Source organism: Daphnia magna, unplaced genomic scaffold (genome assembly GCF_020631705.1).
Source record: "Daphnia magna isolate NIES unplaced genomic scaffold, ASM2063170v1.1 Dm_contigs397, whole genome shotgun sequence".
Taxonomy (NCBI): Eukaryota; Metazoa; Arthropoda; class Branchiopoda; order Diplostraca; family Daphniidae; genus Daphnia; species Daphnia magna.
In genome coordinates this window covers 27,668-41,958 of record NW_025533293.1, presented here as the reverse complement: position 1 = coordinate 41,958, position 14,291 = coordinate 27,668, and the positions used below count along the sequence as shown (strand labels likewise).

Genomic DNA, 14,291 nt, shown 5'->3' with positions numbered 1-14,291 from the left:
AAATCATGTATTTTTACCTAAATCTAGAATTTAGCCAAAATTGAAAAAGTGGGAAGGGTATAGCCTTCCCACTTTTGTCAAAATCTGCAAAAACGGACATCTCTTGGAATTCAATAAAAATTACACTGTATACACAAAATTGAACGCTGATTTTGATAGTAGTATAAGTTTTCCCGTGGGCTGAGTAATTAACGAAATTTACGTAACAAAAGTGCAATTGGCGCAACAACTTTTATCTTAAGTTTTCTACCTAAATTTAAAAAACTAGAAGTGCTAGGCAAAAATAAACCTGATTTTCGGAATTCTCGTTCAATTTTGAGTGGAAATCATGTATTTTTACCTAAATCTAGAATTTAGCCAAAATTGAAAAAGTGGGAAGGGTATAGCCTTCCCACTTTTGTCAAAATCTGCAAAAACGGACATCTCTTGGAATTCAATAAAAATTACACTGTATACACAAAATTGAACGCTGATTTTGATAGTAGTATAAGTTTTCCCGTGGGCTGAGTAATTAACGAAATTTACGTAACAAAAGTGCAATTCGCTTTTATCTTCCGTTTTCTACCTAAATTTAAAAAACTAGAAGTGCTAGGCAAAAATAAACCTGATTTTCGGAATTCTCGTTCAATTTTGAGTGGAAATCATGTATTTTTACCTAAATCTAGAATTTAGCCAAAATTGAAAAAGTGGGAAGGGTATAGCCTTCCCACTTTTGTCAAAATCTGCAAAAACGGACATCTCTTGGAATTCAATAAAAATTACACTGTATACACAAAATTGAACGCTGATTTTGATAGTAGTATAAGTTTTCCCGTGGGCTGAGTAATTAACGAAATTTACGTAACAAAAGTGCAATTGGCGCAACTTTTATCTTAAGTTTTCTACCTAAATTTAAAAAACTAGAAGTGCTAGGCAAAAATAAACCTGATTTTCGGAATTCTCGTTCAATTTTGAGTGGAAATCATGTATTTTTACCTAAATCTAGAATTTAGCCAAAATTGAAAAAGTGGGAAGGGTATAGCCTTCCCACTTTTGTCAAAATCTGCAAAAACGGACATCTCTTGGAATTCAATAAAAATTACACTGTATACACAAAATTGAACGCTGATTTTGATAGTAGTATAAGTTTTCCCGTGGGCTGAGTAATTAACGAAATTTACGTAACAAAAGTGCAATTCGCTTTTATCTTAAGTTTTCTACCTAAATTTAAAAAACTAGAAGTGCTAGGCAAAAATAAACCTGATTTTCGGAATTCTCGTTCAATTTTGAGTGGAAATCATGTATTTTTACCTAAATCTAGAATTTAGCCAAAATTGAAAAAGTGGGAAGGGTATAGCCTTCCCACTTTTGTCAAAATCTGCAAAAACGGACATCTCTTGGAATTCAATAAAAATTACACTGTATACACAAAATTGAACGCTGATTTTGATAGTAGTATAAGTTTTCCCGTGGGCTGAGTAATTAACGAAATTTACGTAACAAAAGTGCAATTGGCGCAACAATTTTATCTTAAGTTTTCTACCTAAATTTAAAAAACTAGAAGTGCTAGGCAAAAATAAACCTGATTTTCGGAATTCTCGTTCAATTTTGAGTGGAAATCATGTATTTTACCTACCTAAAATCTAGAATTTAGCCAAAATTGAAAAAGTGGGAAGGGTATAGCCTTCCCACTTTTGTCAAAATCTGCAAAAACGGACATCTCTTGGAATTCAATAAAAATTACACTGTATACACAAAATTGAACGCTGATTTTGATAGTAGTATAAGTTTTCCCGTGGGCTGAGTAATTAACGAAATTTACGTAACAAAGAAATTCGCTTTTATCTTAAGTTTTCTACCTAAATTTAAAAAACTAGAAGTGCTAGGCAAAAATAAACCTGATTTTCGGAATTCTCGTTCAATTTTGAGTGGAAATCATATTTTTTTTTTTAAATTTAAAATTTAGCCAAATTGAAAAAGTGGGAAGGGTATAGCCCCCCCCCTTTTTTAAAATCTGCAAAAACTGACATCTCTTGGAATTCAATAAAAATTACACTGTATACACAAAATTGAACGCTGATTTTGATAGTAGTATAAGTTTTCCCGTGGGCTGAGTAATTAACGAAATTTACGTAACAAAAGTGCAATTCGCTTTTATCTTCCGTTTTCTACCTAAATTTAAAAAACTAGAAGTGCTAGGCAAAAATAAACCTGATTTTCGGAATTCTCGTTCAATTTTGAGTGGAAATCATGTATTTTTACCTAAATCTAGAATTTAGCCAAAATTGAAAAAGTGGGAAGGGTATAGCCTTCCCACTTTTGTCAAAATCTGCAAAAACGGACATCTCTTGGAATTCAATAAAAATTACACTGTATACACAAAATTGAACGCTGATTTTGATAGTAGTATAAGTTTTCCCGTGGGCTGAGTAATTAACGAAATTTACGTAACAAAAGTGCAATTCGCTTTTATCTTCCGTTTTCTACCTAAATTTAAAAACTAGAAGTGCTAGGCAAAAATAAACCTGATTTTCGGAATTCTCGTTCAATTTTGAGTGGAAATCATGTATTTTTACCTAGATCTAGAATTTAGCTCAAAATTGAAAAAGTGGGAAGGGTATAGCCTTCCCACTTTTGTCAAAATCTGCAAAAACGGACATCTCTTGGAATTCAATAAAAATTACACTGTATACACAAAATTGAACGCTGATTTTGATAGTAGTATAAGTTTTCCCGTGGGCTGAGTAATTAACGAAATTTACGTAACAAAAGTGCAATTCGCTTTTATCTTCCGTTTTCTACCTAAATTTAAAAAACTAGAAGTGCTAGGCAAAAATAAACCTGATTTTCGGAATTCTCGTTCAATTTTGAGTGGAAATCATGTATTTTTACCTAGATCTAGAATTTAGCCCTAAATTGAAAAAGTGGGAAGGGTATAGCCTTCCCACTTTTGTCAAAATCTGCAAAAACGGACATCTCTTGGAATTCAATAAAAATTACACTGTATACACAAAATTGAACGCTGATTTTGATAGTAGTATAAGTTTTCCCGTGGGCTGAGTAATTAACGAAATTTACGTAACAAAAGTGCAATTCGCTTTTATCTTAAGTTTTCTACCTAAATTTAAAAAACTAGAAGTGCTAGGCAAAAATAAACCTGATTTTCGGAATTCTCGTTCAATTTTGAGTGGAAATCATGTATTTTTACCTAAATCTAGAATTTAGCCAAAATTGAAAAAGTGGGAAGGGTATAGCCTTCCCACTTTTGTCAAAATCTGCAAAAACGGACATCTCTTGGAATTCAATAAAAATTACACTGTATACACAAAATTGAACGCTGATTTTGATAGTAGTATAAGTTTTCCCGTGGGCTGAGTAATTAACGAAATTTACGTAACAAAAGTGCAATTCGCTTTTATCTTAAGTTTTCTACCTAAATTTAAAAAACTAGAAGTGCTAGGCAAAAATAAACCTGATTTTCGGAATTCTCGTTCAATTTTGAAGTGGAAATCATGTATTTTTACCTAAATCTAGAATTTAAAGCCAAAATTGAAAAAGTGGGAAGGGTATAGCCTTCCCACTTTTGTCAAAATCTGCAAAAACGGACATCTCTTGGAATTCAATAAAAATTACACTGTATACACAAAATTGAACGCTGATTTTGATAGTAGTATAAGTTTTCCCGTGGGCTGAGTAATTAACGAAATTTACGTAACAAAAGTGCAATTCGCTTTTATCTTAAGTTTTCTACCTAAATTTAAAAAACTAGAAGTGCTAGGCAAAAATAAACCTGATTTTCGGAATTCTCGTTCAATTTTGAGTGGAAATCATGTATTTTTACCTAAATCTAGAATTTAGCCAAAATTGAAAAAGTGGGAAGGGTATAGCCTTCCCACTTTTGTCAAAATCTGCAAAAACGGACATCTCTTGGAATTCAATAAAAATTACACTGTATACACAAAATTGAACGCTGATTTTGATAGTAGTATAAGTTTTCCCGTGGGCTGAGTAATTAACGAAATTTACGTAACAAAAGTGCAATTCGCTTTTATCTTAAGTTTTCTACCTAAATTTAAAAAACTAGAAGTGCTAGGCAAAAATAAACCTGATTTTCGGAATTCTCGTTCAATTTTGAGTGGAAATCATGTATTTTTACCTAAATCTAGAATTTAGCCAAAATTGAAAAAGTGGGAAGGGTATAGCCTTCCCACTTTTGTCAAAATCTGCAAAAACGGACATCTCTTGGAATTCAATAAAAATTACACTGTATACACAAAATTGAACGCTGATTTTGATAGTAGTATAAGTTTTCCCGTGGGCTGAGTAATTAACGAAATTTACGTAACAAAAGTGCAATTCGCTTTTATCTTAAGTTTTCTACCTAAATTTAAAAAACTAGAAGTGCTAGGCAAAAATAAACCTGATTTTCGGAATTCTCGTTCAATTTTGAGTGGAAATCATGTATTTTTACCTAAATCTAGAATTTAGCCAAAATTGAAAAAGTGGGAAGGGTATAGCCTTCCCACTTTTGTCAAAATCTGCAAAAACGGACATCTCTTGGAATTCAATAAAAATTACACTGTATACACAAAATTGAACGCTGATTTTGATAGTAGTATAAGTTTTCCCGTGGGCTGAGTAATTAACGAAATTTACGTAACAAAAGTGCAATTCGCTTTTATCTTCAGTTTTCTACCTAAATTTAAAAAACTAGAAGTGCTAGGCAAAAATAAACCTGATTTTCGGAATTCTCGTTCAATTTTGAGTGGAAATCATGTATTTTTACCTAAATCTAGAATTTAGCCAAAATTGAAAAAGTGGGAAGGGTATAGCCTTCCCACTTTTGTCAAAATCTGCAAAAACGGACATCTCTTGGAATTCAATAAAAATTACACTGTATACACAAAATTGAACGCTGATTTTGATAGTAGTATAAGTTTTCCCGTGGGCTGAGTAATTAACGAAATTTACGTAACAAAAGTGCAATTCGCTTTTATCTTCAGTTTTCTACCTAAATTTAAAAAACTAGAAGTGCTAGGCAAAAATAAACCTGATTTTCGGAATTCTCGTTCAATTTTGAGTGGAAATCATGTATTTTTACCTAAATCTAGAATTTAGCCAAAATTGAAAAAGTGGGAAGGGTATAGCCTTCCCACTTTTGTCAAAATCTGCAAAAACGGACATCTCTTGGAATTCAATAAAAATTACACTGTATACACAAAATTGAACGCTGATTTTGATAGTAGTATAAGTTTTCCCGTGGGCTGAGTAATTAACGAAAATTTACGTAACAAAAGTGCAATTCGCTTTTATCTTAAGTTTTCTACCTAAATTTAAAAACTAGAAGTGCTAGGCAAAAATAAACCTGATTTTCGGAATTCTCGTTCAATTTTGAGTGGAAATCATGTATTTTTACCTAAATCTAGAATTTAGCCAAAATTGAAAAAGTGGGAAGGGTATAGCCTTCCCACTTTTGTCAAAATCTGCAAAAACGGACATCTCTTCGGAATTCAATAAAAATTACACTGTATACACAAAATTGAACGCTGATTTTGATAGTAGTATAAGTTTTCCCGTGGGCTGAGTAATTAACGAAATTTACGTAACAAAAGTGCAATTCGCTTTTATCTTAAGTTTTCTACCTAAATTTAAAAAACTAGAAGTGCTAGGCAAAAATAAACCTGATTTTCGGAATTCTCGTTCAATTTTGAGTGGAAATCATGTATTTTTACCTAAATCTAGAATTTAGCCAAAATTGAAAAAGTGGGAAGGGTATAGCCTTCCCACTTTTGTCAAAATCTGCAAAAACGGACATCTCTTGGAATTCAATAAAAATTACACTGTATACACAAAATTGAACGCTGATTTTGATAGTAGTATAAGTTTTCCCGTGGGCTGAGTAATTAACGAAATTTACGTAACAAAAGTGCAATTCGCTTTTATCTTCCGTTTTCTACCTAAATTTAAAAAACTAGAAGTGCTAGGCAAAAATAAACCTGATTTTCGGAATTCTCGTTCAATTTTGAGTGGAAATCATGTATTTTTACCTAAATCTAGAATTTAGCCAAAATTGAAAAAGTGGGAAGGGTATAGCCTTCCCACTTTTGTCAAAATCTGCAAAAACGGACATCTCTTGGAATTCAATAAAAATTACACTGTATACACAAAATTGAACGCTGATTTTGATAGTAGTATAAGTTTTCCCGTGGGCTGAGTAATTAACGAAATTTACGTAACAAAAGTGCAATTCGCTTTTATCTTCAGTTTTCTACCTAAATTTAAAAAACTAGAAGTGCTAGGCAAAAATAAACCTGATTTTCGGAATTCTCGTTCAATTTTGAGTGGAAATCATGTATTTTTACCTAAATCTAGAATTTAGCCAAAATTGAAAAAGTGGGAAGGGTATAGCCTTCCCACTTTTGTCAAAATCTGCAAAAACGGACATCTCTTGGAATTCAATAAAAATTACACTGTATACACAAAATTGAACGCTGATTTTGATAGTAGTATAAGTTTTCCCGTGGGCTGAGTAATTAACGAAATTTACGTAACAAAAGTGCAATTGGCGCAACAACTTTTATCTTCCGTTTTCTACCTAAATTTAAAAAACTAGAAGTGCTAGGCAAAAATAAACCTGATTTTCGGAATTCTCGTTCAATTTTGAGTGGAAATCATGTATTTTTACCTAAATCTAGAATTTAGCCAAAATTGAAAAAGTGGGAAGGGTATAGCCTTCCCACTTTTGTCAAAATCTGCAAAAACGGACATCTCTTGGAATTCAATAAAAATTACACTGTATACACAAAATTGAACGCTGATTTTGATAGTAGTATAAGTTTTCCCGTGGGCTGAGTAATTAACGAAATTTACGTAACAAAAGTGCAATTCCCCTTTTATCTTAAGTTTTCTACCTAAATTTAAAAAACTAGAAGTGCTAGGCAAAAATACACATGATTTTCGGAATTCTCGTTCAATTTTGAGTGGAAATCATGTATTTTTACCTAAATCTAGAATTTAGCCAAAATTCAAAAAGTGGGAAGGGTATAGCCTTCCCACTTTTGTCAAAATCTGGAAAAACGGACATCTCGTCGAATTCAATAAAAATTACACTGTATACACAAAATTGAACGCTGATTTTGATAGTAGTATAAGTTTTCCCGTGGGCTGAGTAATTAACGAAATTTACGTAACAAAAGTGCAATTCGCTTTTATCTTAAGTTTTCTACCTAAATTTAAAAAACTAGAAGTGCTACGCAAAAATAAACCTGATTTTCGGAATTCTCGTTCAATTTTGAGTGGAAATCATGTATTTTTAACTAGATCTAGAATTTAGCCAAAATTGAAAAAGTGGGAAGGGTATAGCCTTCCCACTTTTGTCAAAATCTGCAAAAACGGACATCTCTTGGAATTCAATAAAAATTACACTGTATACACAAAATTGAACGCTGATTTTGATAGTAGTATAAGTTTTCCCGTGGGCTGAGTAATTAACGAAATTTACGTAACAAAAGTGCAATTCGCTTTTATCTTCCGTTTTCTACCTAAATTTAAAAAACTAGAAGTGCTAGGCAAAAATAAACCTGATTTTCGGAATTCTCGTTCAATTTTGAGTGGAAATCATGTATTTTTACCTAAATCTAGAATTTAGCCAAAATTGAAAAAGTGGGAAGGGTAGCCTTCCCACTTTTGTCAAAATCTGCAAAAACGGACATCTCTTGAAATTCAATAAAAATAACACTGTATACACAAAATTGAACGCTGATTTTGATTGTAGTATAAGTTTTCCCGTTGGCTGAGTAATTAACGAAATTTACGTAACAAAAGTGCAATTCACTTTTATCTTCCGTTTTCTACCTAAATTTAAAAACTAGAAGTGCTAGGCAAAAATAAATAATAGCCTTCCCACTATTGTCAAAATCTGCAAAAACGGACATCTCTTGGAGTTCAATAAAATATATGATTTTTATTCAAAATCAAACGCGGATGTCGAAAATCAAGTTTTTTTAAAACCCGGAATCTGTACTTAAAGAGTTATTCAAATTCAACGTGGGCTCTCTGTAGAAATAGACAGGCTTTAAGTCATGCTTTGTCAAATGCAGTCGCTTTGTAGTTAGCGATGCCAGCAGTATATGCTTTGATAATATTGTGACCCCGATTCACGAGTACTTGTGTGCTGCTTATGTTAGCTGACCTCTCTAATTCGCCAAACGTGAAAACAAACTTGATTTTGTTACTGTTACTGTGTTCAACTATGAATTGATATCATTCATTCCGTTCGATTCAGAGAATGCATAGTAACGGGAAAACCATTATTTTTTTTCCAAACTTGGTTATAACAGAACAGGAGTAATCCAAGCACCTGATGGTCCTAAAATGTCGAAAGTGATCTTATAGTCCCGAATTTTATTTTATCGCGTGGCGTAGTCAATTTTCGGTATTTCACGCCATGATAAACCCAAACCAATTGCTAGTTTCTGGCCTTTTTGGTGTATTCAACATACAGTTATTAAAACCGTATGATGCTGACTCCCAAACTTTACGCGTACAAGCTTACAGACGTTCACTTCACTTCGTTTACTGACGTTTGTAAGGACTTGTATTTGTTGGTTTTAATTATTACTGTAGAACATGGTTTGAAAATATATGAAGTCTATTGATTGATGGGTTTAAATTTAATTGAACGTAATTACAATTGTTATGGAGTTGAGCAAGTAAACGTGGAGGTTTGCGACTTACCGATGGGACTCATTATCAACATAAGGCAGACTGCGGTAACCGAATACGTTCAAGGTAAATATACAACGCAAATGAAAACAAATAGCACCAAGTTGACGCCACCTAGGTCTTCAACAAAAGACTCAAGAAAACAACCGGCAAATCCTACTCCCAAGTCGTCTTCAAAGCCGGCTCCCGACCCCACTAGGATAGTGCCTAAGCCAGTGCCAAAGCCAGTGCCTAAGCCAGTGCCTAAGCCAGTGCCTAAGCCAGTGCCTAAGCCAGTGCCTAAGCCAGTGCCGAAGCCAGTGCCGAAGCCAGTACCGAAGCCAGTGCCGAAGCCAGTGCCGAAGCCAGTGCCGAACCCAGTGCCGAAGCCAGTGCCGAAGCCAGTGCCGAACCCAGTGCCGAAGCCAGTGCCGAAGCCAGTGCCGAAGCCAGTGCCGAAGCCGACTCTCAATCCCACACCTGCCACAACAAAATCATCTCCTGTTCCACCACTGTCGGACATGAAACCTCCAATAACTTCAAGACAGCCGCAGCAGGCCAACAGAGATATGGCACGTCCTATCCAAAGCAACGAAAGCACGAAACCAGCCAGTGCTAGAAAAAAACCCGTCATTAAACCAAGGGCTGTCCCCAAATTTCAGCAGCCGGTGGTAGAGGGAGTTGCAGACGAACCTGGCGATGAAACTGAGGACGGCGACAGTGAGCCGGAGGTAGAGGGAGTTGCAGACGTACCTGGCGATGAAACTGAGGACGGCGACAGTGAGCCTGTGGTAGCCGCTAAACCTCCTAGAAAGGTGCACAAAACTACCGATAAGGTATCTTGGAATCAGGTCTGGAGAAATGTCTTGAGATTTTACTGCTGTCTCTGCTACCCATAAAAATCTTGCTGCTACAACCCAGACAAAACCCCCAGAGCGTTAATGACGAAGCAGAATAAGAATCGTTCGAAGAAACCTGTTGTTCTAAATGAAAAATTTGGATTTGAATAAAATGCATTAACACTTGACATGTTTGTCTCTTAATTCGTTCTCACCTTGTAATCCTTGCGTTGCAATCAAGGGGTTCGACACTCAAAAAATACCCACACGCATGTCCCTAAAAAAAATATAAAAACGCGCGAAACGGTTTTTTCCTCCCTCTTTTACCAGATTTTCTTATTGTTTTCTTGCCTCCAAAAATTTCCATAACCACTTTTTGTCTTCCAAATTCCCAGCTTCTTCCCCAAAAAGTGGAAAATAACTTTTTATTCTCCATTTTTACTTTTTTTCGCTTTTCCCCCTATTTTTCACTTTTCTAATTTTTTTGTTTTAAAATAAGAGACCAGCTGAAGTGTAGTGAGTCGGAATAGTTTATTTAGTCCCTTGATAATGTCATGTCCTTGAGAAAATTTGATAGTTGGTTAACTGTTGCATTGGTAAAAAACAATTGTTTTGAACCTTGGGCATCAAACGTAAATGTTGGAGAAGGACAACTACAAATATACGAAACACAAGGGTGAAAACCATGATGGACATGTACTTCGATTAATTTTCCCGAAAATATAGATTGATTTATATCTAGTTTATACCATATGCAGAGTACCCCAACCTCATGGTCTTTTTGATCAACTATCCATTCAAACATGGAAATAGATTTTTTAGTGCTGTTAAAGTATGCAAAAGAGAGAACTCGCCCCAAAAAAAAACCATTCCCTTCCAAATTCCGAAAAAGACACCAGTCTCCAATTTGTACAACTTTTCGAGTTGAAACAGAAGTTATTTTTAATTTTCTTCTTTCGGAAAAATTTGCCAACTGCATGACTCGTAAAGTGCGATCATTGCTTAATCGCCGAACTGAATTTTCACAAAACCACACGACCGCGCTTTTTTAACGACAATTTGCGATCCATTATTACAAATGATACTAGCAAAAGCGCTAGACTCAAGCTGGCGAGAAACCAAATGAGAAAAATCTCTTAGCTGGGCCATTCCAAGAGACTTCAGTACATCTATGTCATATTCATCACCCGCGTCAGGACATGGCTGGACGTTTTCCTCGACCGCTGTTTCTTCTGCACCGGAGTCATCCAACTCCAACAGCAAGTTGCTATCAATCAATGCTGCAGGGTGTTCCTTATCTTTTCGAGACACATTGATTCGTTGAACTAGTTCTTGATTGAACATAAATTTCTTTTTTCCTCTCATTTTCACACCTAAAAATCCAATCATATAAGAATATTACAAAATGTTTTATTGTCTCGAGAATTTTTTTACCTAATAATTGAAACTGATGGTCAACATCTACCATGGCCTTGCGAATTATACGTTCGATTTCCTCATCGGAGGGTAAATGAGAAGGAAGATTGAAAGAAATATTTTTGCCATCGTCTTGGCTCTGGTCTTCAAAAGCATGAGTAAACCTCGGGAAATAAACTCCATCGTTTTCTCCTTCTCCCAGAAGTTGGTTTGCGGCATCCGCTCTCTCGCTACGACTGAAAAAACCTTTTCCACTTAAATTTACTTGGGTCGATTCTGTTGAAGTCAACGACCGGACAAGTCGAAAAAAAGATTCGCAGCTCTGACTCCCAAAATGCCACGGCCGAAACAGATGAGGAGTTCCATTCTCTCTTAGTCTCCTTGATATGAGGACTAAGGAGTGGGCATTTATCTCAACACACATGTACGCGTTGAGGGTGATGAAATTAATATCTAGTTTGTATCCGTTTTCTTGAAGCCAATGTCGCCAATACCGTAAAGCGAGACAAGAATACCATATTCCATATATTCTGTCTAGTGGTGATAAGCTTTTATCCAAATAACTTGCTGTTATTAGTCTCATTAGCTTAAGATAGAAGCACGTTACTTCTGAACCTGATGAAATAATATACATACAACAAGATATATAGTTGACGTCAGACCATTCACAATTTTCTATTTTCTAACTATGATTTTATAAAAAAGTTATACCTGCTACTTTGTCGCACAGAATATCAGTGACACAAGGGTCACACAGTCTTCTTACAGCATCGTAATTCATTTTGTCGTGCAAATTTAGATCACCATTTTTTAAGTGGTGCTGCCCTTTGGTAACTTCTGTTAAGAGTTGTTCAAGGTCAGACACCGAAGCAATCCCTTTACCTATTGTGAGAAATGTAGCTCGGTCTCTTTTCAGTAACCGCGTTCGAAATTTTGCGCCTGTATGCGAACAATTGAAAATAAGCTCCGTCTGCATTATAAATACTAAGAAAATGTTCGGCGTTCGGAATTGTACCTATGTGAACTGTGTCTTGTACTGGCACTGCACTGTTTATTACATCGGCGGCGAAAAAATCCCATTGTCGTTTCAGTAGCCAACCCGTTTCGTCAGCTATTTGTTGTGCTGCATAAAGAGAAAATACTTGCCATCACATTATTTTACTTTTCTTAAAATAACTACTTATATACCGTACCGCTTCTGCCTTTTTTTGTCGTGAGAGACGGGGGAAGCGCACCTAAATTCAAAACTTGGCGCATCATTTTCATTTCTCTACTGTCTCCGTCTGCGGAATATGTAAGCATTCGGATTCCCAACTTGTTTAGTTCGGCTTCAATATAATTAGCCCTGTGCTTAACATCGTCTGCCGTAAATCTGTTGTTTGAACAGAAAGAAGCAATCCGGATAGCCGGGATTTGCTCATCCATGGTTTGCGCCATAACAGTGATAACCACAGCTGCACGTTCATATTTTTCGAATAAATTAACAATATCCTCGGCGGTCCTGACAGAAGAAGCTAGCGAATCGGGAAATCCTGCGAATATTTAGTTTTAATGAAAACATTCATAATACATAGAAAAGAACAGAAAATTAATACCATTGCATCGCAGCGGAAGACTAAATCCAATGACTCTGTTTGTCCTTTTATCGTATTCTCTCTGTCCGACGATGGCTGTTCCGTCTTCCGCAATGGAAACGACTGGTGGCAGTCTATGTTTATCCAAAATTTCTTTAAGTAACGCAACATTTACTTCTCCTTCGGGTACTGATTTGTGAAACGAGGATAATTTTCTCTCAATAGTTCTGCAACTAGGAAATATTCCTTCAAAATTAGCACTTAACACTTCATAAAATTTACGACCACCCTGAATATAACTGTACATGGCAAAATGTAATAGTCCAATATCCTTGTCGTAACGATATCCACCAGGTTTTTTTTAATTTGAACGCTAGCTTGAATGTTCAAGCGTTGAAGCAATGTTCTTCTTGAGCTTGAGTCTTTTGATTGCGTTTTCTGGACAGAGTACGACTCACTACTGCTGTCCGTTACTGAAAACCTGGCTCTCATTAGAAGGCAAGTTAGAAGGTTCCGACCCGACAGTTTCTGATGAAGATGCTCCGGAGCAAAGTCTATTAGGTTGTGATTGTGAAATTTGGGCTTGATTACTTTGACCACTGGTTCCTGGGGTTGCCCCATGACTTGTAGCATCATGACCGTGCTTCCTTTTGTGGAAATTATTGATGTGATTCACATAAGCAGAAAATTTCCAGCCGACATGTTTGTCACCATTTACGTTAAACGGCGCTATTTTACACGTAGAACAAGTAATTTTAGGCTGTTCGCTTTCATGATTGTCAATCGTCCATTTAATAGACGGTAAATCCCACGTATCACGAAGTTTGCTTTTTGAAATCCAATTGAATAAGTATTCCTGTAACGATTTTCCCTTTCGTCTTATCACGCGTGTAGTATTTTGTGTTTCTCAGTGTTTCTTCAAGTGTTCCTTCTAACGTAACGTTTGTCATATCACTTTGGCCTTCTGAAACATTTGCAGCACGACTTACGACTCGCATCACAGAATCTATGGGAAGAACATTAGTAGGGCTAACTTCTTGTAATCCTCCATTCACAGGCATATCAGCCAAGCCATCAGCACTGTTATTTTTTTTTCTCCCTGACTCTGATGAACTGAAGGTAGACACTCTCTTTCTTTTGCGTCCTGATGACGGTAAAATGTCATAGGAAAAGTTTTCTTGACTTCGCGCTGTTATTTTTTGAGCAGTGTCAACAACATCAGCAATTAAAGCTTTTTCTCCTGGCATAAAACTAAACTTCGAAGGAATTTTTGCAAACATTTCTCCAAAAATGCTGACTTTCTCAGCTTCGGGTAAGTCAGCAACGTAATCTACATCAGCAAGGATTGTTCTTACAAAATGTTCTAATTCAGCACAATCGGGATTTATTCGAGCCAAAGTACGAAAAGAACTATAACCGAGCTTTAATAATATGCACTTGATTTTTGGGGTAACATTTATGTCAAATTCTGTATGCAGAATAGAAAAAACACAGTTTTCCCCCATTTTCGTCACTCTTGGCACTAGATCGCAGATACAGGTGTTCAGAACCGCACGACAAAGTAGTCTACATTCAACTGAAACAAACCAAATATGCGAAAATTCTACTTTTTTTCCGAAAAGATTCATTTTTTTCACTTTTTTCAATTTTTTTTCACTTTTTTACCTCTTACTTCTCAAAGTGACGAAAAATAAATTTTTAGTCGCCACTTCCCCTTTTTTTCTCATTTGGACTATATCATATTGGGGCGTTTCAAGCATCTTTTTCTTCTCTTTTATTT

The 14,291-nt window shown here is 35.5% G+C and overlaps 2 protein-coding genes across 2 annotated transcripts; both read right to left on the bottom strand.

The window, feature by feature from the left end:
• Window positions 1-8,450: 8,450 nt before the first annotated feature.
• Window positions 8,451-9,957, bottom strand: LOC123468643 (putative per-hexamer repeat protein 5). Its single transcript, XM_045167919.1, has 5 exons — window positions 9,849-9,957; window positions 9,737-9,772; window positions 9,561-9,665; window positions 9,376-9,489; window positions 8,451-9,297 (listed from the first exon to the last, which is right to left on the bottom strand). The coding sequence occupies exons 1-5, from the start codon at window positions 9,955-9,957 to the stop codon at window positions 8,765-8,767; spliced, it is 897 nt and encodes a 298-aa protein (XP_045023854.1). The 3' UTR covers window positions 8,451-8,764.
• Window positions 9,958-10,033: 76 nt separating this feature from the next.
• On the bottom strand, window positions 10,034-13,144 carry LOC116931101. Its single transcript, XM_045167918.1, has 8 exons — window positions 12,817-13,144; window positions 12,687-12,744; window positions 12,533-12,645; window positions 12,131-12,469; window positions 11,953-12,060; window positions 11,649-11,876; window positions 10,956-11,552; window positions 10,034-10,894 (listed from the first exon to the last, which is right to left on the bottom strand). The coding sequence occupies exons 1-8, from the start codon at window positions 13,142-13,144 to the stop codon at window positions 10,524-10,526; spliced, it is 2,142 nt and encodes a 713-aa protein (XP_045023853.1). The 3' UTR covers window positions 10,034-10,523.
• Window positions 13,145-14,291: the final 1,147 nt, after the last annotated feature.